Source organism: Lasiodiplodia theobromae (assembly GCF_012971845.1).
Source record: "Lasiodiplodia theobromae strain AM2As chromosome Unknown scaffold_9, whole genome shotgun sequence".
In the NCBI taxonomy this organism is placed as follows: Eukaryota; Fungi; Ascomycota; class Dothideomycetes; order Botryosphaeriales; family Botryosphaeriaceae; genus Lasiodiplodia; species Lasiodiplodia theobromae.
In genome coordinates this window covers 73,705-100,213 of record NW_023336585.1, presented here as the reverse complement: position 1 = coordinate 100,213, position 26,509 = coordinate 73,705, and the positions used below count along the sequence as shown (strand labels likewise).

The 26,509-nt window shown below is 54.6% G+C and overlaps 4 protein-coding genes across 4 annotated transcripts; 3 read left to right on the top strand and 1 right to left on the bottom strand.

Annotated features, from left to right (window-relative positions):
• Positions 1–1,250: 1,250 nt before the first annotated feature.
• LTHEOB_3426 (Ankyrin repeat protein) lies at positions 1,251–6,846 on the top strand (the record flags this gene model as incomplete). The annotated part of the gene is made up of 3 exons (XM_035512348.1): positions 1,251–2,328; positions 2,408–3,227; positions 3,285–6,846. 3 exons carry the CDS (start codon positions 1,251–1,253, stop codon positions 6,844–6,846), a joined length of 5,460 nt encoding a protein of 1,819 aa, XP_035362514.1.
• Positions 6,847–7,427: 581 nt separating this feature from the next.
• On the bottom strand, positions 7,428–17,414 carry LTHEOB_3425 (Fermentation associated protein; the record flags this gene model as incomplete). The annotated part of the gene is made up of 1 exon (XM_035512347.1): positions 7,428–17,414. The coding sequence occupies one exon, from the start codon at positions 17,412–17,414 to the stop codon at positions 7,428–7,430; it is 9,987 nt and encodes a 3,328-aa protein (XP_035362513.1).
• A 446-nt stretch (positions 17,415–17,860) lies between these two features.
• Positions 17,861–20,256, top strand: LTHEOB_3424 (uncharacterized protein; the record flags this gene model as incomplete). Its single annotated transcript, XM_035512346.1, has 7 exons — positions 17,861–17,964; positions 18,020–18,037; positions 18,102–18,155; positions 18,203–18,290; positions 18,343–19,380; positions 19,517–19,923; positions 19,974–20,256. 7 exons carry the CDS (start codon positions 17,861–17,863, stop codon positions 20,254–20,256), a joined length of 1,992 nt encoding a protein of 663 aa, XP_035362512.1.
• Positions 20,257–22,804: 2,548 nt separating this feature from the next.
• On the top strand, positions 22,805–24,478 carry LTHEOB_3423 (Transmembrane protein; the record flags this gene model as incomplete). Its single annotated transcript, XM_035512345.1, has 1 exon — positions 22,805–24,478. One exon carries the CDS (start codon positions 22,805–22,807, stop codon positions 24,476–24,478), a length of 1,674 nt encoding a protein of 557 aa, XP_035362511.1.
• Positions 24,479–26,509: the final 2,031 nt, after the last annotated feature.

Below are 26,509 nucleotides of genomic sequence, written 5' to 3'. Positions count from 1 at the left end.
GGAAGAGGTTATTTCCTTCTGGTGAGGACTTTTTCTTCCCTGCATTGGTAAGTAAACATTGGGAATTGGGATGCGGACTGGAGGCTGTGTGTGGCGTTGACTCACTTTTCTTTTGTATATTTGTACGTTTTGTTGGCATGGGCTTGTTTGCCTTTGTATTTGATAATATGAAGCGCATTGCGAAGGAGTGGGACGGTGTAAAGAATATACCTATATATCCTTACAGAGTTTCTGAATAGACCGAGAGCAGTTCAACACATTAGCTGTTGGATGAGTGTAAAGCCGAGCGAAACAAGACCATCGCGTTTGATTTCAATATTACTTGCCAGAAAAAAGTGCAGAAGTCTTCTCATCCCACGATAACGAAAGTAAGTGGGAAGTGACCTTCAGGCAGGCGGACAGTCCGTGCACTGGTAGTCAACATCGTGCGAACAGGTAGTCAACTGGTTGCTAGCTACATATACACTACTGGTCTATGGTTTTCTTCATCGCGCAGTGAATCTCCAAATTCACTTCAAGATTGCCTATCAATTGGTGAGGTGGCCGAGTTGGTTATGGCGCCAGGTTAAGGTGTTAGCTTAACAAGTTTCCTGGTGGGGCAACCCGCGCGAGTTCGAGTCTCGTCCTCATCATCATCTTTTTTTTTCTTTCTTTCTTTCTTCCATCCATGATGGCATGATCCCCTAATGATTTTTTTAGGCTGGTTGTTTTCAAGCATGGTTTGCGCTTTAGTTTGTCGCTACATAACTACATCTATGCTAATTTTACTGTTTCTCTTATACTATAACAGTTAAACACTACTTTAAGCGGTAGGTATTATGCAGCACGAACTCTACCCCGCACTCATTTTATTCTTTTAGCATTGCGTTACTAGGTTGCTGTCTGTTAAGACTTCTAATTAACCCTTCTTCCTTCTACTACGAAATTTCACCATCAGCACTAATTATTCCATAGCTACGCTTGCAGCAAGCACACCAACCACGTCACCGCCGCTCCGGGCCTTCTTACTGGCTCGAATGGCGGTGGGTACTGCCCCACTCCAACAACACAGACTTGAAGACAGGCGTTCGTCCTTTCCTTGCAACAGTTTTTTACTCATATATGTATACTTCTAAGCGCTTGTCAAGCATATCATCAAGCCAAGCGGAAACGGGGCTGCTTGCAAGCGGGTTCAATTACGAACCCTGGTCCCAAGCCTTCAGCTCTTTCCCAAATAATCATCTTTGCCTAACACTCCGCCTTTCACGGCCATGACCCTTCCACCGCCTTGCCATGGAATTCAATACAGCATCCGGTCGTACACCGTAGGATGGTTTGCGCCGCTCCCCTGTGAGCGCGCTGCTGCCGAAGCCCTCCGCGACGAGGTCCACGGCCCTCCCAAAGACTTCCATCAAGCTCCGGACGACCACCTCGTTTACTCGTGGGGAAAGATAGGCGACCACAACGTCGTCCTTGCCTCGCTAGAGGCGGGAACAGACGGACTAGCAGCCGCTGCGCAGGCCGCGACGCGCATGCTGGCGTCCTTCTCCGGCATCCGCTTCGGCCTCCTGGTCGGGATCGGTGGCGCGATCCCGCGTTTCGATAAGCGCGAGGGGGGCGGCGTTTTCTGCCAGCAACTACTGAGACCTGATGATCCCGACGTCCGGCTCGGCGACGTCGTGGTCAGCCAGCCGGACGGGAACAGCGGGGGCGTCATCCAGTATGACCACTACAAAGCCACCAAGGACGGGCCGCAAGTGAAAGGTTCCCTGAACCGCCCGCCGCCTGCACTCCTGTATGGACTGGCAGCCCTACAGGCCAAGCATGAACAAAGCCCGTCTGACGTGCCGAACATCATAGCCGACCTGGAAAAGACGAACGACTACATGGTCAACGAGCGCGGGTATAAGCATCCCGGCCAGAAAAAAGACCGCCTCTTCTATCCCTCCTGTGCTCATCCGAAAGGAGACCTGGACTGCGAGGACTGCTCTGCGCAACATGAGGTCCAGCGAAAGCCGCGGAAGAGTTCTGATCCCGAGGTCCACTACGGAACGATTGCATCCGGTAATGTCGTGGTCAAGGATGCAGAAGACAGGGAAAACCTAATCAAGCACCATCCTTCCGCCTCGAAGTGCCTTTGCTACGAGATGGAGGCGGCTGGCGTCATGAACAACTTCCCCTGCTTGGTCATCAGAGGCATTTGTGACTATTCGGACTCTCATAAGAATGACGTTTGGCACAACTACGCTGCTCTCGTTGCGGCTGCATTCGCGAAGGAGTTGCTTCGCAATATGGCTCGTGATGCGGTGGAGAAGGCGGTGATAGCTAAGGATTGGATGAAAGATAGAGGTGAGCTCACATCTCTATAAGTCGTTCTGCTTTCGAGTTTATTGCCAGTTCTTTGTGGATATCGTTAAATGATTTGAAGTGAATATTATCGCATACCATACGATGAAGAACGAAATCGAGCGCACTCTCAAAACGACCAATACCTACTCGAAAGGCGCAGAGATCCAGAGTACCCTTCAAAGCGTCAACCTTGATATAAAAGAAGCTGGACAATGGTTCCTCGACAGCAGCGAGTTTCAGCAATGGGGTAACAGTCTCGGCTCGCTCCTTTGGGTGTATGGGATGCCGGGAAGCGGCAAAACGGTCCTCAGCGCAAGCGTGATCAACTACCTGCAAAGCAATCTGGCGGCGAAAAATGCGTCGAAGGTGGTTTTACACTACTATTTCGACATTCAGGAATCGAAGAAGGGTGAGAACATGCGACCATTGGGCTGCATGTTGCGCAGCTTTCTGATTCAGCTGTCGAAAACGCACGACTACATGTTAGAGGACTTGTACAAGCGCCTTAGAGCCTTCCAGGGCGAACTATGTGAGAGCGAGTTGGGGGAACTACTCTTTCAGATGACAAGACTGCACTGTGACATTAAGATTGTGATTGACGCACTAGATGAAATGGAAGACAGGCAGAGAGAGACAGTATGCGGCTGGATCACGAAAACGTTAAAGCTGCATCCTACTCGGTTTAGCTTTCTTGTCACCAGCCGCAGGGAAAGAGACATTGAGGAACAGCTTTACCGAAAGTGCGAGTCTCTCAAATTTGTCGAAATGAGCGCGGGTTTCGACATCGAGAAGTATGTGTTGGCGCGTATCACAGGATACCAGCTCAACAAAGGCCAGAGGTGGTCCGAAGAGTCGTTGCGCAAGATTCAAGATGTTCTGCTCAGACGGGCGAACGGCATGTAAGGGCCCAAGTCTACTACTAAGGCCCGTCAGGCTGGAGGCTAATGGGGAAATAGGTTCCAGTGGGTCGTGTGCCAACTCGATCAGCTCTTGGATCACCCGCAAACCGAGTCATTTGGAGATGATGAGATTGACGAGGTGTTGAGAACACTCCCAAAGGACCTCACCGACACATACGATCGGATACTAGACCGCATACCAAAACCGAGGAAGAACGCCGCTTATAGGCTTTTACAGATTCTGCTATTCTGCAAACGGCCAATCTGTGTCCTAGAAGCGAACGAGTTTTTATCCGTGCAGTGCTCGGGATTCAATGTCTCCAAGAGGATCAAATATCCTTGCGAAGTCACACGGTACTGCTCAAGCCTTATCACTCTGCGCGGACCGCATTCCGAAAATAGAGTTACTAAGTGGACCGAGATTGTCCTCGCACATTCGAGCGTCAGGGATTATCTTTTATTCAACCGCACGCTGTGGAAGGGGCAAGTCGACATTTTTGGACAGCTTGAGGCTAACAAGGCCATTTTCAAGACCTGTCTGCAGTACATTCACTTCCTGTCCATGCCGGACGCTGATCCATACGGCCAGGACTTGGGCAACAGATTTCCGCTAGCTAACTACGCCACGCGCTATCTCTTCGAACATGCGAGTGCAGCTGGTACGGAAGAAGAGACTGTTAATGCAGTCATAGCTTTTTACCGGAGTGGAGATGCATTCCGCACCTGGTTGTGTCACGAATCCACTGAAACGGCACGGGAGTTTTATCTGAAAGGAGTAAACTGGCACGCTTCGATGGAGATTGTCAAGCAATCTGCCCTGTACACTGCTGCACGCTATGGGTTGAAATATTACCTGCAGATTTGCCTTGAGCGCGAATCATACCGTGTCTGTGAGGCAAAGACCTTCAATCCTCCTTTGGGATTCTGGACTACCTTCCTTGGGATTCACCAATCTATCAGTCCTTTGTACGCCGCTGCTGAGGTTGGCCGTGAGGATGTTGTGAGGATGCTTATTGAAGCCGGTTTCGCTGTTGATGAGGTTGGTGGCCCCCAAGGGACGGCGCTCGACGTTGGCTGCGCGAATGGCTGCGTGGGCGTCGTCGAAGCGCTAGTAGAAAAGGCGAAACAGCGCTCCACTAGCACCATGTGGTTCGAGGGAGCATTGCGGCAGGTGGTTCGGACAGGCTCGTCGCAGCTAGTCCAGGCCTTCCTTGACCACGGCTTCCTCACGCACAGCGCACAGCCATCCATCGAGTCTGCAATCTTCGACGCAGCCCTCTGGGGCAACACCTCCGTCGCGCAAGTGCTGTTGCGCCGCTGCCGTGGCCTCCGCAATCTCGCTGATCTATCACTACCGCTTTCGCCGACCAATACGCCATCATTTTTGGGCCGGTTGTCTGCTTGGATGCCGGACATCTTCCCTTGTCAGTCCGGCGGAAGCTCACATGAACATATTGCCACACAATCCCTCAAATCTTCCGGCGAAGCACTGGATGCAGCGTCCTTATATGACCGCCTGTTGAAACCGCCGGCCGGACCTGTCCACCGGGCGCACCTGTTCAGCACGGCGTTGCAGGCCGCCGCATTCGAGGGCCATGAGGAGATTGTCGAAGTTCTTCTGAAAGAGGGTCGGGACCCCAACATGACGGGCGGGTATTTCGGCACTGCGCTCCAGGCCGCTGCTGCAGGAGGCTTCCCCTGGGTCGTGCAGAGGTTAATCGATGCCGGAGCAGATCCGAACATCACGGGCGGCTTCTTCAAGACGGCCCTCAACGCGTCTCTAATGATGGAGTCGTGGACTGTAATGTGCTGGCGTATGAACTGGCGTATGGACGCGCGTGTGGACAGGCTCAATAGAGTCTGGTCCGACTTCGAGACTGTGGTGATATTGCTGGAGGCTGGCGCGCTGCCGCTTCGAGGAGGAGAAGAGATGTTGTGCGCCCTGAAGCTCGAGAGCCAGGAGGTCGCGCTCAACATTATTGAGAACGCGGCATCCGGCGCCGGGCAGGCCGAAGGTGGCTTTCACACCGTAGCTACCCTCTTGTGTGGGAAAGATGTAGCCGACAGAGCGCCGCTTCATGAAGCCATCTCCCGAGGTTTCTCGAGAGTGGTGGAAAGCATGATACGCAACGGCGCTGCGATTGATGTCCTCGACAGCTGCGGCCGGACACCGCTACACAATTCTATGCGGCAGAATGACCAGGATATTGCACTCATGGTCATCCAAACTGTCGCACAGACGCCGGACGCTGTAGGTCTGCTCAAAGCAAGAGATAGCAGCGGCATGACCGCCGTTCACTACGCCGCGCAACTACCAGTGTCGCCTGAAGCCATGAAATACCTTCTCGGTGCGGCAGAGCAAGTGGGAATCCTCATCGAATACTTAGACGCTCGCAGCGGTAGCGGACAAACGGCTCTACACTATGCTATACAGCAGAACTATGACATCGCGTCTGTGATTATCCGAGCCGCCACACGACTGCCAGATCTAGTAAGCCTACTAAAAGCAAAAGACAGCAGCGGTATGACCGCCGTGCATTACGCCGCGCAGAAACCAGTGTCGTCCGGAACAATGAAGCATCTGCTCCGGGTAGCAAAGCAAGCGGGGATCCTTACCGAATGCTTGAACGCTCGAAGCAACGACGGACGAACGGCCCTACATTACGCGCCTCACTTTATTTCCGACAAAACCTCGAGCGTGGCGGAGCTATTGATCGATGCGGCGTCCAGCGCGGGCATCCTCGTGGACTATGTCAATGCCCAAGACGACAAGGGCGAAACCGCTCTGCACCGCGCAGCGCGCTGTCACGACGTCCGCGGCGTTGCGCTCCTACTACGAGCTGGCGCTGACGAGGGGGCTGTGAATCTGGACAAGCAGAGCTTTGTCGACTGCGCCAGAGATGGAGGCCGAATCGGGCGCCTCTTTGATGTATGTCCGGAGGCCACCTTCTGCTCATCAACAGAAGAGGCGCGAGCCATAGCATCTGCAACGCTGCTCCACCAGTTCGTCGAGCTCAATGATGTCGCTGCCGTGAAGGAGATAGCAGGGAAAGCAACATTTCATTGCTCGTTCCTTGATATCCCGGATGCCGACCACAGTATGACACTCCTGCATCACGCTGCCGAGAAAAGCTATACTCCCATGGGGGAACTGTTATTAGATCTCGGGGCCCAGCCGGAAAGGGTCGACAAAGAGAAGATGACGCCGCTGCATCGTGCTGCGAAGAGCGGCTGCCTCGAGATGGTCACTGCTATCCTTCAGAGAATAGGGAATGAAGACAAGGAAAATCGTCCCTTGTTTTCTGTAGCCGACTTCCGCGAGGACGATTTCAACGGCTTTTTAACCGGCAAACCTTCAGATCGCCAGGATACGTCGGGGAGCACGCCGCTTCACTACGCCGTTCAAAACGAGAGCGTCGAAATGGTCAAAAGCCTTGTGCATTGCGGTGCTACGATGCACAGGAGGAACAAAGAGGGAAATACGCCGCTTGATCTCGCCCAGGAAAAGAGAGAGGCTTTCTATGTGGCCAAGATACATATGCCGCGCGATATAGCGGCTGTAAACTTGATAGCGAGATTTTTAGAGGAGGAAGACGAGAAGTATGATGGTGACTATTGAGCGTAGTAGCAGAGATAATATTAAGTGGGTTTCTTTCAGTCTCATCCATTGATGAGAAGAGCAGGTGGCGAAAGGCGTATCAACTGATGCACAATCTGCGGAATTTACTCCGCATTTCCATGAAATCCTTTTCTCGCAGCTAAGTCGTACTGTTTCTTCTTCTGTAGATGATGAATGTCAACCCTACACCGTTCTTACTTACCATGGTTAGCACTCGTGATCATCTTGAGCATCGGAGAGGATGGTTCCATAATGAAATCAGATGAACAATCCTACAGCTTCGCCCCCATCCCATTTTCCAGACCACCAGAAATTCACCACACTGAGCTCTCGTCACCTCGCACGTCCCTGATACGATGGGGGCGGTTGAGAAAAGTCTACAATTATATCTCCGTACAGAATTACACGCGCGAGGCTTAGGGATATGCCGGCAGCAATCTCACCCAATAACACTCAGGACCCAAAAAACGCCTTCTACAAACCAGCAAGGACAGATAGCAACTGAAAAAAAAATGGAAAAAGAGATTAATATACACAACACAAAAACCCCACCCATCTCCCTCCCTCCCTCTCTCCCTCACCTAACTCGACCCCAAAATCCTCCCATACGCATCCTCAACCTCCTTGACGATCTCGAGCAGCGTGACGATGACGATCTGGTGCGTGACGTTGGGCAGGCGGTCGCGCTGCAGGCCGATCCACTCGAGCGGCGGCGTGGCCTCGCCCATGTCGCGCAGCTGCGGCGTCTCGATGACCGGAGGCTCCAGCGCCGTGTACTCGTACCGCGACTGCGGCACGTTGACGACGGCCGTGATCTTCCCGCCACCGCCTCCCGCTCCTCCTGCTGCTGCTTCATCCGTACCGTTCGCTCCCTCAGCCGCGCCTTTAGCTGCACCAGCGGCGGACGACGCACCACCACCACCCCCTTCACCATCCGCCCCCGTCGTAATCTTAACCGCCGACTCCGGCAACGGCTTACCCAGACGATTCGCCAGCGCGCGCGAATGCGTATTCCACATATTCCGAATGAAGCTAATCCGACTATAATTCCACCCCACATCCACCTTCCCCTCAAACGAGCTCTTGAAGATATAATCAATCGCATTACTCCCGGGCGCCTGCCACGTCTGCATCGTCGCGATGACCTTCGGAACCCTCAAAATCGTCCCACCCTTGGCCGCCGACGCGGCGCCCACCACGTCCTCGACGGTCAGCTCGCTGACGGCACGCGCAGGACCCCTAGGCGGCGCGCCGATGGAGGCGAGCGCGACGCTGAGCTGGCCGAGCGTCATGCCGAGGCCGCTGTGGATGCGGTTGTCGTCGTCGGAGTCGTCCAGCGCGGCGGCGAAGCGGGCTTGCACGTCTGACGCGGTGAGGAGCAGGATCTGCTGGTCCGAAAAGGCGCCCGGGAAGGCGCCGACGCTGATGGAGTTGAGCGTGACGACGACGTCTGTGTGGAGGGAGATGGGGGCTTCGCGTTGTTTCTTCTTCTGTTGCTTGTCGTTGTCGTCGTCGCCGCTAGCGTCGGGCTTCTGCGAAGACGACATTTCTTCCAAGCTTGTTCGCCTTTGCTTGTTGATATTGTTGTTGTTAGTCGAGCTGCGCCGCAGGAACTTCTCGATATCCTTGAGCGACTGCTGGTACGCCGTCTGGTTCTCCTGCACCAGCCGCTCGACGGCCTGCATCAGCGCGATGGCCTGCGCCGGGCTGACGGGCGTCATGAACGCCTGCACGCGGTCGCCCTCGAGCGTCGCCACCAGACGGTCTTGGTGTTGCTGCTGCTGCGCGCCGCTGCCACCTGCGTCCGTACCACCACCACTACCGCCGCGGACGTTATACATGAGGAACGAAAACGCCGTAATGTCAGCGACGGCGAAAGGCTGGTAGTCGAACGCGGCCTTGACGCGCAAGCGTTCGAAGCCCATGGACGCCTGTATGAGCGGCGTCGTCTTGCGCGCCGGCGCTTCTCCTCCCTGCTGCTGCTTCGACGACGACGGCCAGCTGATGGACGTGCGGACCTTGAAGTCGAGCAGCTCGACGAAGCCGCTGGTGCGGCCGGTGCTCTCGATGCCGACGCGGTCGATACCGACGCACAGATTCTGCTCCCAGTCCGACGTCTTCTTGGACGACGCCCACAGGTTGACAATCTTGAACGACGGCTTGCCGATGGCCTGGCCCATGTCGAGGTCGACGGCCATCTCCTCGATGGCGATGGTCGCGTTCCACGGGAACGCTGCGGCCGCGGCAACTTGCTGGTACCTCTGGACGAGGTATTCCTGCGGCGACTCGTCCGAAGGCGGCGGGTTGGGGGCGGGGGCGGCTTTCGACGAGGCGGCCTGGCGGACCTCTGGCGGTACCCAGATCTCTCGGAAGAGCAGGAAGTCCTGGAGCTGTCGGGCGTTGATGTGGGTCCTCATGGGGTTGATCTTGAGGATGGCCGAGATGCCGCTCGTGCCGCTTAGATGCTTGCTGTTCAATACGGACAGCACGATGCGATCGACGTCGAAGCTGAACGTGGACTCTCTCGAGTAGACGTGTTGCACCGAGGCCTGCAAATTGTCAAAGGTCGAAGACACAGCGAAGAAGTGACCTTGTTCCGTCGACTTGATGCTGTTGACTGTGAGGTAGATATCTTCGAAGCGGGCAGTAGCCGCGACGCGGGCAATCGGCTGGCAGCTCAGACTGAACTCTTGTTGGCAGATGCGAAGGCCCATGTTGAGTCGCGTCTTTCCGAGAATGGCACTCGGATCCGCTGTGATGAGGCTTTCCTCGTCGAGGAACTTCTGCGATGGCTTGGGCTCGATGGGCTTCTTCGGCTTCTGGTCCTTGTCTTTGTCTTGGACGACTTCCTTGATGCTGTTCGAGATGTCCATGATGAGGGGGACCACGGTGGGATGCAGCAAGTTGCTCGAGGCATTGACCTTGACCTCAGCATTGAGCGACGGATCGAGAGAGTCATCTCTGTACTCGACCTTGAGCGAGATGCCAGGAGCACGGAGTGTCGTGCTCGTGTTGGATCCATCGCTGGCGAACTGTCCGTATCGTCCGTACTGCGGATAGCGACCATTGGTTAGACGAGAATTTGTGCGTGACATTTCACGCTTTCCTTGAAGGGTGACAACCGCGCCCGCAAAGTCTGCGTCAACGATGAGCGAAGAGAGCTTCTTGTTGTTAAACAAGCTTTTGCGTGGCGCCTCGTTCGGCGTGGCAACCGTCTTCCAGGACGCAGTCGCAGCTTGCACCTTTTGACTTGCGAGAGAAATTGACCTCTCCAAGATAGACGCAGGCAGAACGAAGCGTGATTCGAGAAGAAGGTCAAGTGACTTTCCTGCCGCATGAAAAGCGAACCGACGATCCGTCTTTGAAGAAGCATACGAGACGTTGAAAACGACTTCGGGAAGAAGTGCTGAATTGAGCGAACGCTGCGTCTTGGGCTGGCTTGATGGAACCATTTGAAGCTGCATGTCCTCGATGGCAAGTCTGGCTGCCTCCTCGCTTCTCGTTGCGAGGTCGATTCTCTTGAACGACAAGACCAGATCCTCACTTTCGCGACCCGGGTACGCGGGAACAGAGTTCCCCACGATCCAACTGATTTGGACATTGGTGAGCTCGAGTGAGGCAGCCGAGGTGAACAATCCGCTGGATGCAATGCTCGGCGAGCCATCGTCGTCGCCATTGATGGTGTTGGCAAGGTGGGAAGGTCTGCGCTTGGGCTGGCGGAGCTTCCGGAGATACCTCCTCTCTCTTGAAAGGTCGAGAACCTTGATTCTTTCCTGCAGGTGGTTCATGACCTCAACAGCAGCCGAAGCCGTGTCCGCAAACACGTTGATCTCAAGGCCTGTGCTACGGACTCTGTAGTCTCGCCTCGGCATGTCGGAGACGCTATTTTGGAGTGTTCCGCGGAGCTCTAATCCGAACAGAAGATTACCGCAGTGCCGGATATTCTCCCCCTCCGAGAGTTCGAGGGACATGCTGATGTGAGGAAGTGCGGCTGAAAATTCTGGAAGGGGAAGGACAGACCCGTCTTCTGAAATGTTGCTCGCCTTTCCTTGGATGCGGTTGAGTTCGAAGGCCAGTGTGGAGGCGGACGAGTCTGGGAGTTTTGTCGGTGCCCGAGCGATAATACTCATACCGGTCATCACGAAGCTCGCGTCGAATGCTACCGGACGGCTTTCTTCGCTCGATACCGGAGAGACTGCGGCGCTGTCTCCCTTTGGCAAAGCTTCTTTGATGTTCGACTGGAGCACCTCAATATCTTCCTTGATCGTCTTCATGACATTCTCGACCTCAGGCTCTTGAATAGTAGTAAGCAGGCCGTGGACAGCGGAAGCCTCGATGACGAAGTTCTCCATGATGCTGTTAAAAAGGATTTTCGGTCCAGCAGGAGAATCTATCAGCTGCAGATGGCCGTTGTGAAGAGGGAAAGTGAAAGCAGCTATGTTCTGCCATCCGTGCTTGTCGTGACTCTTCAGGTAATGGGTGTGTCGGTCGAGATCAAAGTTGACATTCAAGGTAGGGGCTCCTCCAAGAACAGGTGCCGCCGAAACTCTTCCCATCTGACCAGAGACCACATAGGTCAATGATTGGAGCAGAGCAACATCGATGCGGTAGGCATCCATCAGCAGAGCGACAGTAATATTAGGCAGGCTCGGCTCTTTCTTCGGCTCACTGGCCGCGGGCTCTGCATTACCAGGCTTCTTGAATCGTTCCACTTGCCGTGCGAAGTAGGCAACCTCGTCACAGATGATCGAGTTTGCCACTTCGATGATTCCAAGAATGTCTTCCTGGACTTTCCATGAGACCTCTTCGCATTTGCCAACAACCATCCACCCTTCTGGCATGGGATGTCTCCACTCATCATCATCATGGGATATGAATATGCTGGGCCGGACAACCTCAGACCTCATCAGAAGTCTGCCGCGTGACCGAAGCTCAGATCCAGCAGCATCGGAATGGACGAGGGCGCTGATGCTTGTGCCCTCATCTGCTGCGCTCCTGTTTGAGCCAGCAACCGATATCTTCATTCCATAAGAAGAGGAAACATGACGCAAGTTGATGGTGTCCAAGCTTATGCTGCCCTTTTCGGTTGTAAAGAGAACTTGGAAGTCATGAACCTCTGGTTTGGCAGCCTTGCTGCTACAAGCCTCTGAAATGGAACAGTCTTGTTCCTGCTTGCTCGCCTTCGCATGTGGCGCTTCTGCTTGGAAGAGAGTGAGAACGTTCTCTACCAGTTCACATATTTCCCAGCTGAACTTGACAAGGACATTCCTGGTAGAAATCTCCACGACAGTAGACTTGGTGGGACTTTCTTGGTTCAGCAACATCAACCCTGAAGGTTCCGGGGGTGGTGATAGTGCAGCATTGATGGTCAAAAGCTGAAACAGTATCTCGCTTTGTTCCGGACCAGGATCTATGACAATCCGTATTCCGGCAGTTTTGACCGAAATGTCGAGCGGCACCGGCTTTTCCTCAGTGGCTTCCTCCGTGTCCGCGATGGATCCATACAATGCGCGCATCGCCAAGCTCTTTTTCACGTGGGACAGATCCCATTCACGCCATTGGTCCCATATCTGAATGACCTTCGCCTCGGCATCGTCCGGACAGCACATTAACCCTTCGACACATCTTTGAGTAATCTCCTCTCTCACGCTGGGCTGAAGACTGTCATATATGTATCGGAAGCGGGAAATGATCTTCCAAGAGTCGTGATTTCGGAGGTGATTGTTGGCTGCGCGCAAGGCATAGGATGGCCTGGTGATGAATGCTGGGTCCGGAATGTCTCCACCGGCGGTAGTAAGTGCATACGCCAAGTAGCAAAGCCGTCTCTCGCTCTTCGGGCTGACGGCTGCAAATTTGGCCTCGATCTCGTCCGCAAGAAGTGTTGAGCGGTGGATCAAAGAGGCGAGGTACTGCAGTTTTTTGCTCGAATTTGCGACCTCAAGGCCGCGGAAGGACACGTTGACGGAGACTGATTTACCAGTCACCAACCAAAGGAGCATGTCCGTTAGTATGGCTTGTACAGCGACATCACTCACAGCCGCGTTCGCCTGTTTCTCCCTTACAGAAACCGTCAGTGACTTCAGAACTGTATGAACCGCCAATGTGCTTTTCTTGACGGCCGATTCAGAGGGAAAGTTCTTCTGTCGGAGAGAGACGGACAAATTGTCCAAGATCAAGTCGTACTGGTCCTTGCCTGGTGCACTCGTTCTATCGGCGGTGATATTGTTGATGAACCGAAGCTGGAAACAAGGTAGCCTCAAACTGAGTTCCGTAGAGGTGCCTATGCCATCAATCCGCTTTTGAAAATCCAATATTTTGCCCATTATGTCGACCTGGAACGTATCAAGTATATCCTCTGGGTGCTTGTCCTGGAGAGAGTCTATGAGATTGACCACCGTTGAGACTGCATTCGGCGTCACAAGGGCTCTGACCCCGGGTTCAAAGCTCAAGAGGAAGCTAGTATGAACGAAGTCTTCGTCAAATGTTTTTGTTGACACATCGTTGAAAACCAAGGAATTAGGGGCCGCGGAGTGCCAGCCATGTGCTTCTGTCGGGATCTCGGGCACGTCGGAGACATCTAGCTCCACTCCATCGAGGGGGAAATAAGGGGTCTCCAAAGAGCTCGAGAGTGCTATCGAGGACCTCGGCTGGCCGATCTTTCCGACAATCTCTTCACCTCCCTCTAATGCGTCGGAATAAATACTTGCCGTCGTTCGTCTCTCCAACAATGGGGGGCGTACGGAAAGAGTACTCCTGCTGTCTGATTTGTGGTGGCCAGGCCTTGGAGTATTGGCGTGAATGCTATACTTCAAGGAGCTGGCTGCTACTGAGTGTATACTGGCCGGACGCCGTCGGCTGCGCGCTTTGGGAGCCGTGTCCACGGAAGCACTCGATGCAGAAAGCCCTGAGGAGCTCATAGATTCAGTACCACTCCATCTCCGGAGTAGAGACTTGCCGCGCAAGGGAGGCGGTAAGTATGGGTATGCCATCGCCGGAGGCTCTATCTTGGATGGGGGCACTGTGTATTCAGATGCCTCCATATCCTCGAGCAGGAGCCATGGTATCCTGTTGGTCCGCATGTCGCTTTCCTTGAGATGACTCTGCTGATCGCGACGGTCCTCGCTGAAATGGAGTTTTCTCTTCAGCATGTGCAACTGAATGTCGGTTTGCAAGTACGCCTGTGTGTCAATTGTGCTCTTGCTAATTCGACTGCGCTGGCGAAGAGCTGCTTTGGCATCGACAGAAGCTACGACCAAATTGGGAATGAGGACATCGAGACGCTGAGAAAATGTCGATTTAGCCCAGTCGTTGAAGTCCACACTGATTGCATCAGTGCTCAACAGCAAAGCTTCTTGAGCGATATGCAACCAAATCTTGATCGTGCTCGTCCGGAGCCTGAGAAAGGTCACATCATGGATCAGGAGTGGACTGAGGATTGGCAATGCGTTTTCGTCGTCATCCAGCGAGAACGCAAAGCACTTCCCAAAAGCTCCAAGCTTCCCGAGAAAGTTGTCAGAACACTCGCCGGTTATCTTTCCCACTTCGAAGTCCCAGTTGCAGACGTACGTTGGCTCCAACGGCGGCAGACCAAAAGTTCGGTGACCGTAAATCTTGACCAAGTCAATGAACAGCTGCGTGCGGTTGTTGGTATCAAAGCCGCTATCCTCCTTTGCGTGCGAAATGTTCAATGCAAGACTCAAAGGACTAAAATCAACCATGAGATCCATGTAGTAGCTTGTGAAACGGAGGTCCGCATTGGCGTAGGGAAGTTCAACTTTGACGTGGTCTTCGGCAGAATAGAGATTCGCTGGGAGGAGGATTTCGGCTTTCTCCGCGGACACGGAGAGTATGATGTCCAAATCGTTGGACTTGCTTGACGCCTGGTCTGGCGCCTCTCCGGGAGTGTCTCCAGCTTTGCTCTGTGGGATCTCCTGATACTCTTCCAGAGTCTTGAAATGCATGTCTTCTCCAAAGTAGTTGTCCTTGATCTTCATGAAATGCCGGATTAGGAAGCCATACAGTGCGAGTTCAAGCTTGTTACCACCGATATCGAGTGAAAGCCTGTCAGTGAGTCCCGGTGACGTTTCCGACCAGTACTTGTAGCTGCCATTGAGAGTTAACACGCCCAGGTCTGCGACGTGGTGTTCTTTGACGAATGTTGCAATGGTATTGCCGGGGGGCATGGAGAGATCCAGGCCAATATGGTCACCCAAGGCACGGAAGGAAATCTCATTCTCGATAGGCCGGAATTTGTCTAATGGAATCTCCAGCGTTGCGCCCAAGTGACGGCCTTGTAAAATTATGAACTGGTTGTCTTCGATTTCAGCCGGGTTGTTGATGATATTGGAGTCGTTCGTGTTCAGGAATATCTTGAGATTAGGAAACTCCAAGTTCATGATGTATCTGTACGGAGTGAAAGTGTAGAAATCGGGCGGAGGCCCAGAGCCCCAATCATTCACGAGATCCGTCATAAGAAACATGTGATCTCTGAGCAGAAAAAGCTGGAGGTCATTGATTCTGAAATTGAAAGCCCAGCGTCTCAGTTCGTTCCACTTCAGAGGGTTAGAGAGGTTGCAGTCCATTTCCAAGCGTCCCGATTTCCATAGCAGGTCATGGTTGACGCTAGTGAAGACTTTGGATTCGCGAATGTCGAGATCCAGGGAGTTGCGGTAACCTTGCGGACCTGCAACCATGTCCATGACATACTTGACGGTGGAGTTTGACTCCACCAGAATGTCAAGCCAGCCAAATGGTCGAACTGTCTGCCCGGTAGCACCCGTCTCGCGTTTTTTGTTTCTTGCCGCCCTCTTTCTTCCCTTGCTACGAACATTCTCGGTTTCGGTACTCTTACCAGTTCCACTCACATTCTGAGCTCGTCCTTTCCATTTCCAGTCCTTGGATTTCTCCCGAACGGGAATGCGCAGGACAGTCTCTTCCTCGAAACTGATGAAGATTTTAAAGACCGTGTTGACGCGAGCGGCTCCTGGGTTCAAGGGCTCGGCCGGAACGGTATCGGTACAAGAGGCCGGGAAGAAATAGTTCTGCAGAATGACGCGATGCCGGTCTGCCCAAGGACCATAGTTGATCATTCCGCCGTGAATCTGCAAATCAAGGCCGTAGTCCGGAGGAACGGTGCCGTTAATGTCGAGGGTAGCAACACTTGGGCTCCGATCAGCAATACTCGGTCCCTTGGGCACAGAGCCAGGAACATCCCAATAGAAACTCATGCTGAGGCGTGGAAGGTCCGCAATCAAGGAAAATTTGGCGTATTCGATACCTCCCCATTCGTCGTGCTCGTTGTGGTCGTCATCGTCGAGATATCTCGTCAAACCAAGCCAACGCTCCTGGCCTGGGAAAGCCGGTTGCACAGTTGACGCACGGTTTCTCGTTGTGTTTCGTGAGTTTGCTAGCGAGTCCGTCGAGCCACCGAATAATGACGAAAGATTTTGTAGCGGGTGCCAAAGCCTCCGCCGCCTTACAGTCCTATGCTCTTTTCTTACGGTCTCGGAGCCTGTGCTTTCCAACCCCTCCTTCTTCAGGCGCGCCGCGGTAGCCAGCTGTGGGTTCTTGTAGTCATGATTGGGTTTCATGTGCATGACAGGATGTTCGAAATCGAAGTTGAACAACTGCTTGTATATGTCGAGTGGCCCGGCGTGAGCGGCACTGAGCTCTCCGCTAGCCTTGTCAAACTTCACTGATAGGATCGACGGGGTGCATTCGTTGCCGACAATGACAGCACCTTTGTTGCAGTCGATGCGGACGGGGAAGAGGCGGAGAAATGACGGAACCTCCGGTGCTGAATAGGCATCCTCCGACTCATTGCGGGCAGATGGTTTCTCCTCCTTGCTGCCGTCCCGACGGTGCCTGGAACGGCTGCTGCTTCCACTAGTGTTCCTACGGTGGAGCGCAGAGTGGGCCTTGTCGGAGGTGGCAGTTTCAGCGATGGTTTGCTCAGAGGGCGGCGACTCGGCAGCAGCAGGCTTCTGTGCGCCATTGGCACCCATGGCACGCGCAAAGTTCTCAATGATAGAGTCGTATGCGGGACTTCGATTGTACAGAAACACCTCCATGCCCGAGACCTTAATGGACACACGGCACGGCAATTCCTTCGTCTTCTGCTTCCCACCGTCCTCCTCCTTGCCTACGCTGCGGCTCCTGCTCCGCGACGGACTGCTATAGACGCTCGTGCCATCGGCCAAGCAGGGCTTCTCGGTGGCATGGCCATCGCAGAAGAGCTCGGTGCCCTTGACCTTCCTGTACCAGAAGCGCCATGTTATGTAGCCACCGTGGATGAGGATGGTCTGGTTGTGGCCGTGGTAGCGAATGTCCTTCCAAAAGATACGGCCGCCCAGTAGCGAGATCTGCAGCGACTGGATATCGATGTAGGCGCGGTAATTGTGCCAGGTGTAGGCGCGGATGGCGTACGAGACGAGCGTGGCGAACAGGCGGTTGAAGTAGAACAGGAAAAAGACGGTGAGGATACCGCTAACGAGCAATTCAACGAGGAACTGCCACAGCAGGCCTCGGTGAGCGTCCAGAGGCTGCGCAGTCAGCCCGTCGCTCGCCATTATTGTGCGAGCTACTCCTGAGTCCGGGCGGCGGGCACGGGGCGGCGCTGGTCATGGTGATCGCGCGCGGGGCGGACGGGCATGGGGCGGCAGCTGCGAGCGCGCCTGGGAACACAAGAGATGGCGGCGGTGGTGGTTGTCAGCAGACGCTGGTGGGAGCGGGCGCGGGACAAACGGTCGCGGTCTTGGCGAGCGTGACCCTGCCAGCTCCGCGGCTGCTCTTTGGAGCAATGACGACGCCCGTGCATCCGCGATCAACACAGCTGTTGGAGATGCCTGCGCCCACCTCGCCCACCCACACCGCAACCCCCTCCGCCGAATCCACCTGCCTGTGAGCTCCCGGCTGCCGCCTCCGCCTGCGAGCTGCCCTGGGACCCGCTGCTCTGCGTCCTTGTTCGCCCGCTCCACGCCTGCTGCCTGCATCCAGTACAATTCGGGGGTCCGCAATGGGGGAGGAGTCCACCAGCGGTGGCACGGGCGGGAGATTCGGCGACTGGGTCGTCATAGTGGCCGGCGTGGCTGCCCTAGTGGCCAGTCTCCTCACCGTTCTGTAAGGATACTCGACGCTTTCATGCTGCTGCAGTCTGCTAACCTCCTGCCCGCAGGTCTGTCTGGCTTCAAGCGTAAGTTCCCTTGCACGCGATCAGCTCCCGCAAATGGCGGTCAGCACGCTGAACACGCCTCCAGGAAAAACTACCGGAAACCGCTGCTGCAGAGATATGTAGTTCGGATACTGTTGATGTGCGTTCCCTTGTCCGCCGTGCTGGTTTATCGCTAACGTTTTCCAGGGTACCTATCTTCTCGATAGCATCATGGGCCAGCCTCATATCTTTGACGGCTGCCTTCTGGATAGCCCCGCTCCGCGATGTCTACGAGGTACGTTTCAGCTCAGGCCATACCCACCAACGCTCGCTGACCGAGCCTGCAGGCTTTCACCATCTACACCTTTTTCCAGCTCCTCATCAATTTCATCGGCGGTGAGCGTGCCCTCATCATCTTGATGCATGGCCGCCCTCCGGTCCCCCACTTATGGCCTCTCAACTACGTCCTGCCAAAGGTCGACATCTCGGACCCTCATACCTTCCTTTCCATCAAGCGTGGGATACTGCAGTACACATGGGTGAAGCCTATACTTGCCATTGCCACCATTATCATGAAGGCAACCGGCACGTACCAGGAGGGCTACATTGCCCTCTCGTCAGGCTACTTCTGGAGCAGCCTGATCTACAACGTCAGCATCTCTGTGAGCCTGTATGCTCTGGCCATGTTCTGGGTTTGCATGGCACACGACCTGAAACCCTTCCGCCCGATGCCAAAATTCTTGTGCATCAAGGGCATCATCTTTGCCTCTTACTGGCAGGGCTTTTTCTTGTCTATCCTCGTCTGGCTCGGTGCCATTCCAGACGATGTCCCAGGCTATACGCCTGACAACTTAGCAGCGTCCATTCAGGATGCCCTCATTTGCTTTGAGATGCCCGTGTTTGCCATCGCTCATTGGTACGCTTTTTCGCACCACGACTACGCCGACCGCACAATTTCTGCTGCGAGAATGCCTGTCAAGTACGCTCTGCGGGATGCCTTTGGCCCCATGGATCTCATCCAGGACACCAAGGACACCTTTGCTGGAAAGCACTATGAGTACCGATACTTTGACGCCCGTGATAATGTGCTTGCCCACGAAGAGTCGGCTTCTCGTGTTGCTCGAATGATGGAGGGCATGCGCTATGAGAGAGGCGGTAAAGGCAAGTACTGGATCCCAAAGCCAGGCACCGACAGCAGAACACCATTGCTGGGCAACTTCGTGTCGTCTAGTAGAGCGAGGGCCATGAGCCCTGGTGCTCACAGAGCCCTTGAGCAAGCAAAGAAGTATGGTTCCACCGAAGACGACATGGAAGAGCCAGAGCTCAACCCAGAGGACGAGCGGCTCTTTACAAATGCCAGAGCTTTGGAGTTCGGCGACTGGAACGTAAGTGGCTTTCTTCTTTTCCACCGCCTGCTCATACGCTCGTGCACACTTCGGTGCAACCGTATTGGTGCCTTATCTCGACCTGGCATCCCAGGTGTAAGTCTCTGCAGCCTTCTTTGGTGCTGACATTGCATAGTATCCGGTCATACCGGCACACTACGCGTCGCGTGAAGACAGATTGTACTATACGCCGAAGATGATCACCGCGTCCACTAACCGTAATCTCATTCAACCAACGAAAGAGAACAAACGGTGCCGCAAGAGCCAGATCCAGGACCTTCAGGATAAAGTTGTTAAAGGAAAGCACCGTGGCAGTACTGCGAGCAACGGCACAGGCCAGTCGTCGAGCTCCAAGTCACGCGCAGGCAAACTGCGACGACAGGACACGTCATCATCCGCAGTTTCTGTGGGTTCATCCAAGTCTGGGCGAAGCCAACTCGTAGACCTGGTTGTAGAGGACCACGAAGCGGAAGAAGTGGAGCGCGTGAGAGCCCGCAAAGAAGGCGGTCCCGGATGGAACGAAGCCGAGCCGAAGCACTTTGTGTGAGTATATTCGCTGGGCTTGTCAAGGACGTAGAGCTAACGCGATTCAGGCGCACATACCCGAATGATGGGCAGGAAGAAGAGGTTCGAGAAGGCTTCAATCCTGATGAACCGCAGCCGCACCAGCCGGAGAGAGAGCATAATTTGGATGCACCGTTCACCCTCGACGAGGGCGAGGAATCGGGTGCCAGGAACGATGAGGTGCGTCTCGAGTCGGACGAGGCAATGCAATGGCAGACTCGCAATCTCAACGATGACCGCGAGGCCCTGCCCAGCCCGCACTACGGCAGCTTCCGAGAGGAACGCAGCATCTGGAGCACGAGGGACGATTAGGCACGCAATTTGGAATATGGCTTATGGAATTTGGGTTTTCTGTAACATTCGGCGCAATACTAACGGACGGCGGAGTGACGTGCGTCATTCGGCCACGATGGGGTGGATTCGCCATGGGTTCAGGGCATAGCGTTGGCGTTGGCACAGGAAGACATTGCCGATATCCTTGAAGCATTCCAACTGTGTTCCTCGGAAGCCGCCGTGTCTGACGCTACATCACACTGTTGAAAGCTAAGACAAGGTCGTGAGCCCTTCGTTGATTATTATGCGCGTTAGATGTCGTAGCTGTGAAGCATCTCGTACCTGTTTTTGCTCAAGCGACTTGTGCGTCTGTGATTAGTACAGTTCCGACAGGTGTCCCGACGCAACGGATGGGTCACGCGATCATGGTCCTGATGTCGTAGGCTTTTCAATTCAAACTGGGGAATGCTAGGGAGCACGCCATCAACCTAAAACGAAGTTTGACTGAAAGAGGCGCGTAAGTTGGCCAAGGGCAGAGTTACGAATTTGTGGACGAGATCTTAGCTCCTCCGAGCCGCCGCAGGCAAGAGCATGTCCACAGGGATCAAGGTTCAATGATTGCACCTCGTTCACGAGAGACGAAACGCGCCCTGGGCAAAATTTTGGTGGGCGCAAATGAACGCACCGTGACCGGTCGTTTCTATTTTTACACCATATGTAAAGCTATAGCAGAGAGGAACTGCACGTAATATAGCTGCGCTCGCGCGCAGTCGAGAAAAGGCACGGATGATCTCCGGACGTGCAGCGCATCACATGCGGGCAAGCGGCGCTTCTGCATCACGGGAAAAAGGGCAGGTGTGAGCGCGATGTGGCGCGAGCTCCGACTGACTGCTACGCGCGCTGCTATTTGCGGGTGCGGCAGCAAATTGCGCGGATCCCATGGCTGCCACACTGTCGCTCTCAGCACCTGTGGCACAGCAGTCGCAGTAGGCGGCTGTCCCTATGCCTTAGGCAGGTGGCCAGAGGCTTGGCTTTTCAAGAGAGAGTTGGTGACATGACATGGACGACGTTGGTTTTGGCTCGCGCTTGAGGCTTCCAGCCAGTGGCACCCTAATTGACGTAGCCGCTGCGTTGGGCTGCGCCAGTCGCGACCACTTCATTTGCAGTCGACGGTCAAAGTCTCTTCACATATTCTCCGACCGGGCTCTTAGCAGGGCTCGCGCTGGTGGTGTTGTTGTCGCCAGCGGTGGCCAGTGCTAACATTATTCCAGGGTCTGAAACGATGGTGTTGCGGCAAGCAGAGGCCCGCGAGGCTAATGCAGGTACATTGGATGGCCATGGTAGGCTTCACTCTTCCGCTCGCCGGCGGGACGAGGCCGCAGGGCTGGCGGCCGGCAACGTGTCGATGACCGGTGTTTGTCTTGTGGCAGCGCCAGCGGAGCGCTGTTGCGATCAGCAGAAAGTCGAAACGTGAGGGAAGGGCGGGTTGGGACTCCGGGAGCACATCAAAAGCGGAGCGGGGAGCGCACGAAGAAGGCGCGAAAGCCAGTTGATGCTCTTGTGCCAGGCCCTAAGCAAAGCAAAAGCTTTCCCCAGCGGATGATTGCCACGGAAGAGCGCGCCGGGGACTCTCGCGGGCCAAGGCGCTGGGACGAAGCAGCACGTCGGTCGGACCCGCTGGGGATGATTGGCAGACAGGCGAGGAGGCCGAGTTTCTCTTAGAGCGTGCCGCAGGACAGATGCGGCTTGGCGCAGCGGCGGCCGGCGATGGGCTGCAGCAGGGCGCAGGGCGCCAAACTTGCGGCGCTAGGGGCTCCGGGCCAATCATGCGCGCCGTCGCGCTCAACTCGACACCATCGCAGACGCTCCACGCACGCCCTCGCCCGTCGTGGTCCGCAGTCATTGGAGCGCCCCGGGCTACTTGCATCTCGTTCATCTCGCCCAGCGCCAGCCGCCAGCAGCCCATTGGGCCGTCGCCGATGGACGATGCCTGTTCCTGCGCCCTGGCTCGCTGTTTCGCATCATCGTTTGGTCGAGGCACAAGGTCCCGCAGCTGCCGTTTTGAAAAACCCACGATGCCCCTGCTGCGCCGCGCCTTCCATTCTCTTCCTAACTTTTACCTTCTCGCCCGCTGCATTGCTAGTCGCGCCCGAGAGACCCTACGGCTCTCTCCTTCCCCCGCTCCTTCTCTTTTTTGTCTTCTTTCCTTGCCGGCCTCGCTGTGCGGGCGCTACTACTACTTCTCTAACTATTGTTCTTTTTTTCCTTCTTCTTTGCGACCGGCTGCCGCGTCTTGTTCCCCTCTCATCGCTGCCCGGGCGATGTATTCTTAGTTTCTCATCCAAATATGGGAGCCCATCACTCCGTCGAGGTTGATGGCACTACTACCGGATGGCTGGCCTCATCCCCCTTCGCCGGATGCTGTGCATCTGGCTCGCGAGCAGACGAAGAGGTTGACCCTTTTCAAATTAATCACGGTGAGCTTACTCGCAGTCTGCTGATCTCAATGTGCCAGTGCTGACTCGCCAAAGGAAATGGACGAAGACGGAGCATCACAGACGAGCAGCCGCGCTCTCTGCGCCCGCTGATGCTCGAGTCTGCAAGACCGCTGCCGCGACCGTCGACAGGTCAGGCTATGAGACAGTGGGTGGGCAATCGACAAGTAGAGTCGCGCACTCCAGGCTACCCTTACTTGAGCATGCGTTCCGCCAAGGCAAAGAACAGCAGTCGGCCACTGATCTCCGCTCCGACCGATTTCCGCCACATAGACGGCAGCGGCACGCATGCGCCTATGACCATGCCCGCTCCGGTTTCCCGCCAGGTTCAAGCCGACACCCAGCCTGGACCGACGCTTCGCAGGAAACCAAGCTTCCGTCCGTTGCAGCTCTCCATCTACATGCCCGAGCAGCAACTATCCCCTCTCCCGGATTTCATGAGGAACAGCTGGGACAAGCAACCGTCAGCACTGCCATTCCCTGGTCAAGCGCACGTCCGGAACAGGACAGACTCGATGTGCTCGGAACCCGCCTTCATGGTGCCCAGAAAACCCATCCCATCCTATGTTGATGGCTCCTTCGGCGACTACGATGACGCGAGGACCATCGACATTCCGCTCCGCGCGGTCAAGAGGTCCAGCACCATGCCCATTCCCGACAGGCCCAAGACGATCAACGCCGATCTCTGCTCTTACGAACGCAACACCGACTCACCTCTTCCAATCTCGGGCCCCTCTTCTCCGCGTATGCGGTCAAACACGGAGCCTATTAGCTCATCCCGCAGTCTCCGTAAGCGGCCGTCGTACAGGACACCACGTGATAGTGTCGAGGACGCCATCAGCGAGCTCAACTCGATTGTCGAGGAACAGCGCGCGAAGAAGCTCGCGTCGAACTCTCCGAAGCAGCACCACGTCCCGGCTCTTGCCCCCAACTTCAAGATGCATGTCCGCTCCGAGACTCTGTCGGACATTGGCTCTGCACTTTCGGTCCCCTTCACCACCAAGCCACTTCCTTCCATCCCGCCCTCGCCCGTTGTTGACAACGAGGACTCTCCTGCCATGCCATCGCTCACCAACTCTCAAACCGACCTCCTTATTCGCTTTCCCACCCCGCCCGCCTCGACCAGCGCCAGTCGTATCAACACCCCGAAGTCGCGCCTTGCGACCTTCATGCAGCGCCGCCGGAACAATGCTTCGGTTGACACGCTCCGCACTTACACCTCCTCGAAGCTCACCCACTCTCGCACCGCCACCGACGATACCCTGAACTCTTTCGCCTCTTCTGTCACCGCTACTTCTGCCAGTGACTTTTACCACGCTCCCGCTATTGCCGCTCTTCAGTCCGACACCTCATCGCGTCCTTATGCCTCGCCATCCCTCGCTTCTACAACCGCCACTTGTCCTACCAACTCCACGCTTTCTCTTCCTGATACCATCTCAACGGTCCGCGACGTTCTCTATCAGGACGAGGATGACGATGACGACTCAGACGCCCGCAGCTCTACACCCGATACGACTGTATCCGCTGCCACCTCGCCGGTTCCGGAGCGCGTAAACACTCGCAACCTGAGTGTGCCGAGTTTCGGTATTGCGTTGGAGATGCGTGAGAGGCAGGGCAAGAGTTGGAGCGCTGTCGTGGAGGGTCTCGATGACAAGAAGATTGAGAGTGGCGAAGGGATCCCGAAGCCGCCCCAGTATGTCGATCTCGACTACGAAGAAGCACGACGTGGACGGACCAGGCAGAGCGGAGTTGGCATTGCATTCTAGGCGCCGGTACGGGGACTATATCGTTTGAAGTCTATGGTATCATCGAAGAAGAGGGCTGGTTCTCTTCAGGCTTAATGTGTATCGTCACCGAGCTAGTCCCAGTACTAGTCTCACCGACTCGGCATCGCACGGTTTCTTTTCAGGTTTTCATGGGTTCATGCGAAAGAGAAAATCGTCCTCTAGGAACGGGGGCCTCCCACGGGAGTTTAGTTTTATATCCAGCGTAAGGCGATGGTGCAAACGAAGGCTTATGGTTTTGATGGTTGGACGACTGGTTTTCCGATTTTTCTTTTCTCAAGTACTTTCACACATTTTTTTCGGCCCTCTCGTCAAAATGGCCTGGTTCGGATAAAGGCCCATAGGGCAGGCGGAAACTTTAAAAGGAAAAAATCCAGTCTCTGAAATTCAGGGATTGGAACTTTTTGGAAGTCTGATTGGTGTTGATGATACTCCCAGGATTGATTCCCATGTACAAAGTAGATAGTAGCCTCACATTTTAGCTTTAGCCTTAACCCCCTCCCCCTTATTCACTTCTCCTTACACACACAACGTCTAATAATAACTTTTTTCTTTTCTCTTCTCGGCTTCGTTGTCTAATGATGCTCGTGTCATGCAGTGTGTGGTGATACTTGTTCTTCTGACGTGAGCTGCACCGCACCGCAATGCATACCCGTCGGTCGAACGGAGGTTGTGGTTCTTCGGCTGTTCGCATGTTTTCTTTCCCTCACGCTTTTGACTTGCACGGCTTATGCACCCTTGAGCAAATTTTGTTGTCTGGATAGTTTGTTCTTCTGGTTGTTGGTGGATTCGACGACGACGCGTAGTTGTTGCTGTGGCTTTAGAAGCGAATGCCTTGTCCCTTGAGTGCTATCGCGTTCGCTTGTAGGACTCTTTCTTTGAGCTACGCGCTATGTGAAGAGCGCGACGGTGCGCTTGTTTGACTGGGATGGTTGAAGTGAGTGGGCTGGTGTAGATGTGTGCTTTGTGAATCGGTATCTACAAGTGCGACCGGACAGTGTATGTTTCGGCTGCCACCACCGGCAAGCAGAGGGCGACGTTCGTTGGACGCGCGGCGGGGTCGAATGTTTTGAAGATGACTGTGCTGTTCTCTTGACGTGTGTTCGTCTTTCATGTGAATGGTTTGACGACCCTGTACGCCTCCTACCCCTTGGACTGATTATGAGAGCCTTGTTGTCAGATTCATGGCGCGGCGCAGGGCGACGCAGGATATTACCATATCGGGGAACATGAGTAGGCCGCAGCGGATAGATAGACGTGAGCGGGAAGTACGCAAGTCTTTTAATTAGTATGCATTTGGTAGCTAAGGGGTCTATGGGCTATGGAGATGTCTTATCGTCTCACTCATCATTTTTCAGGGGTCTGGTGTCGAGGACATGGAGGTGATCGGGAACTTTCTGGCAGGGTACAGGATCACGTAGATGTCTGAAAATGGCATGAACGTGTCAAAGTGGTGCGCCGGCTTGGGATGGGAGATTTTGCTTGTCTCTCGATATTAATCAAGGGTGAAGCAAAGGCTAGATACCGGTGTCACTTCCGACGCTCGCTCCTTCTACCACTGCGTTTTGAGACAAAAGTTGCCTTGAAAACTTCGTAGGAAATATATACTGCCCTCATCACATCGCTAGTAGGTGTCTGAATGCTATGGCTACGAAAATCAGGGCTTGGGGAGGCTAAGGTTGAAATAGAGAAAACGCCTACCACAAATGCACTTCCTATCATTACGCGCGCTCGTTGTGAGGCCTTCTTTAACTACCTATCCAGAGATATCCACGAAGTGCGATAATATTCGGCTGTTTGGTGGAGGGATGTGGTCGTTATTTGTGAAGGTCTTGATGAATTTTGAAGCGATTCAAGTATCCAGTGGTTGGCCCAATTGGAAATTTTAGAAGTGATTCAATTTGGCTCATTCTTTCATATTCAGTAGCACTCGCAGTATGCCCCTAGTGACAGAAATCTATTAAGTTCTAAAGAAGATGCGCAAGATGATCCATAGAATGTCTACAAGAAAAG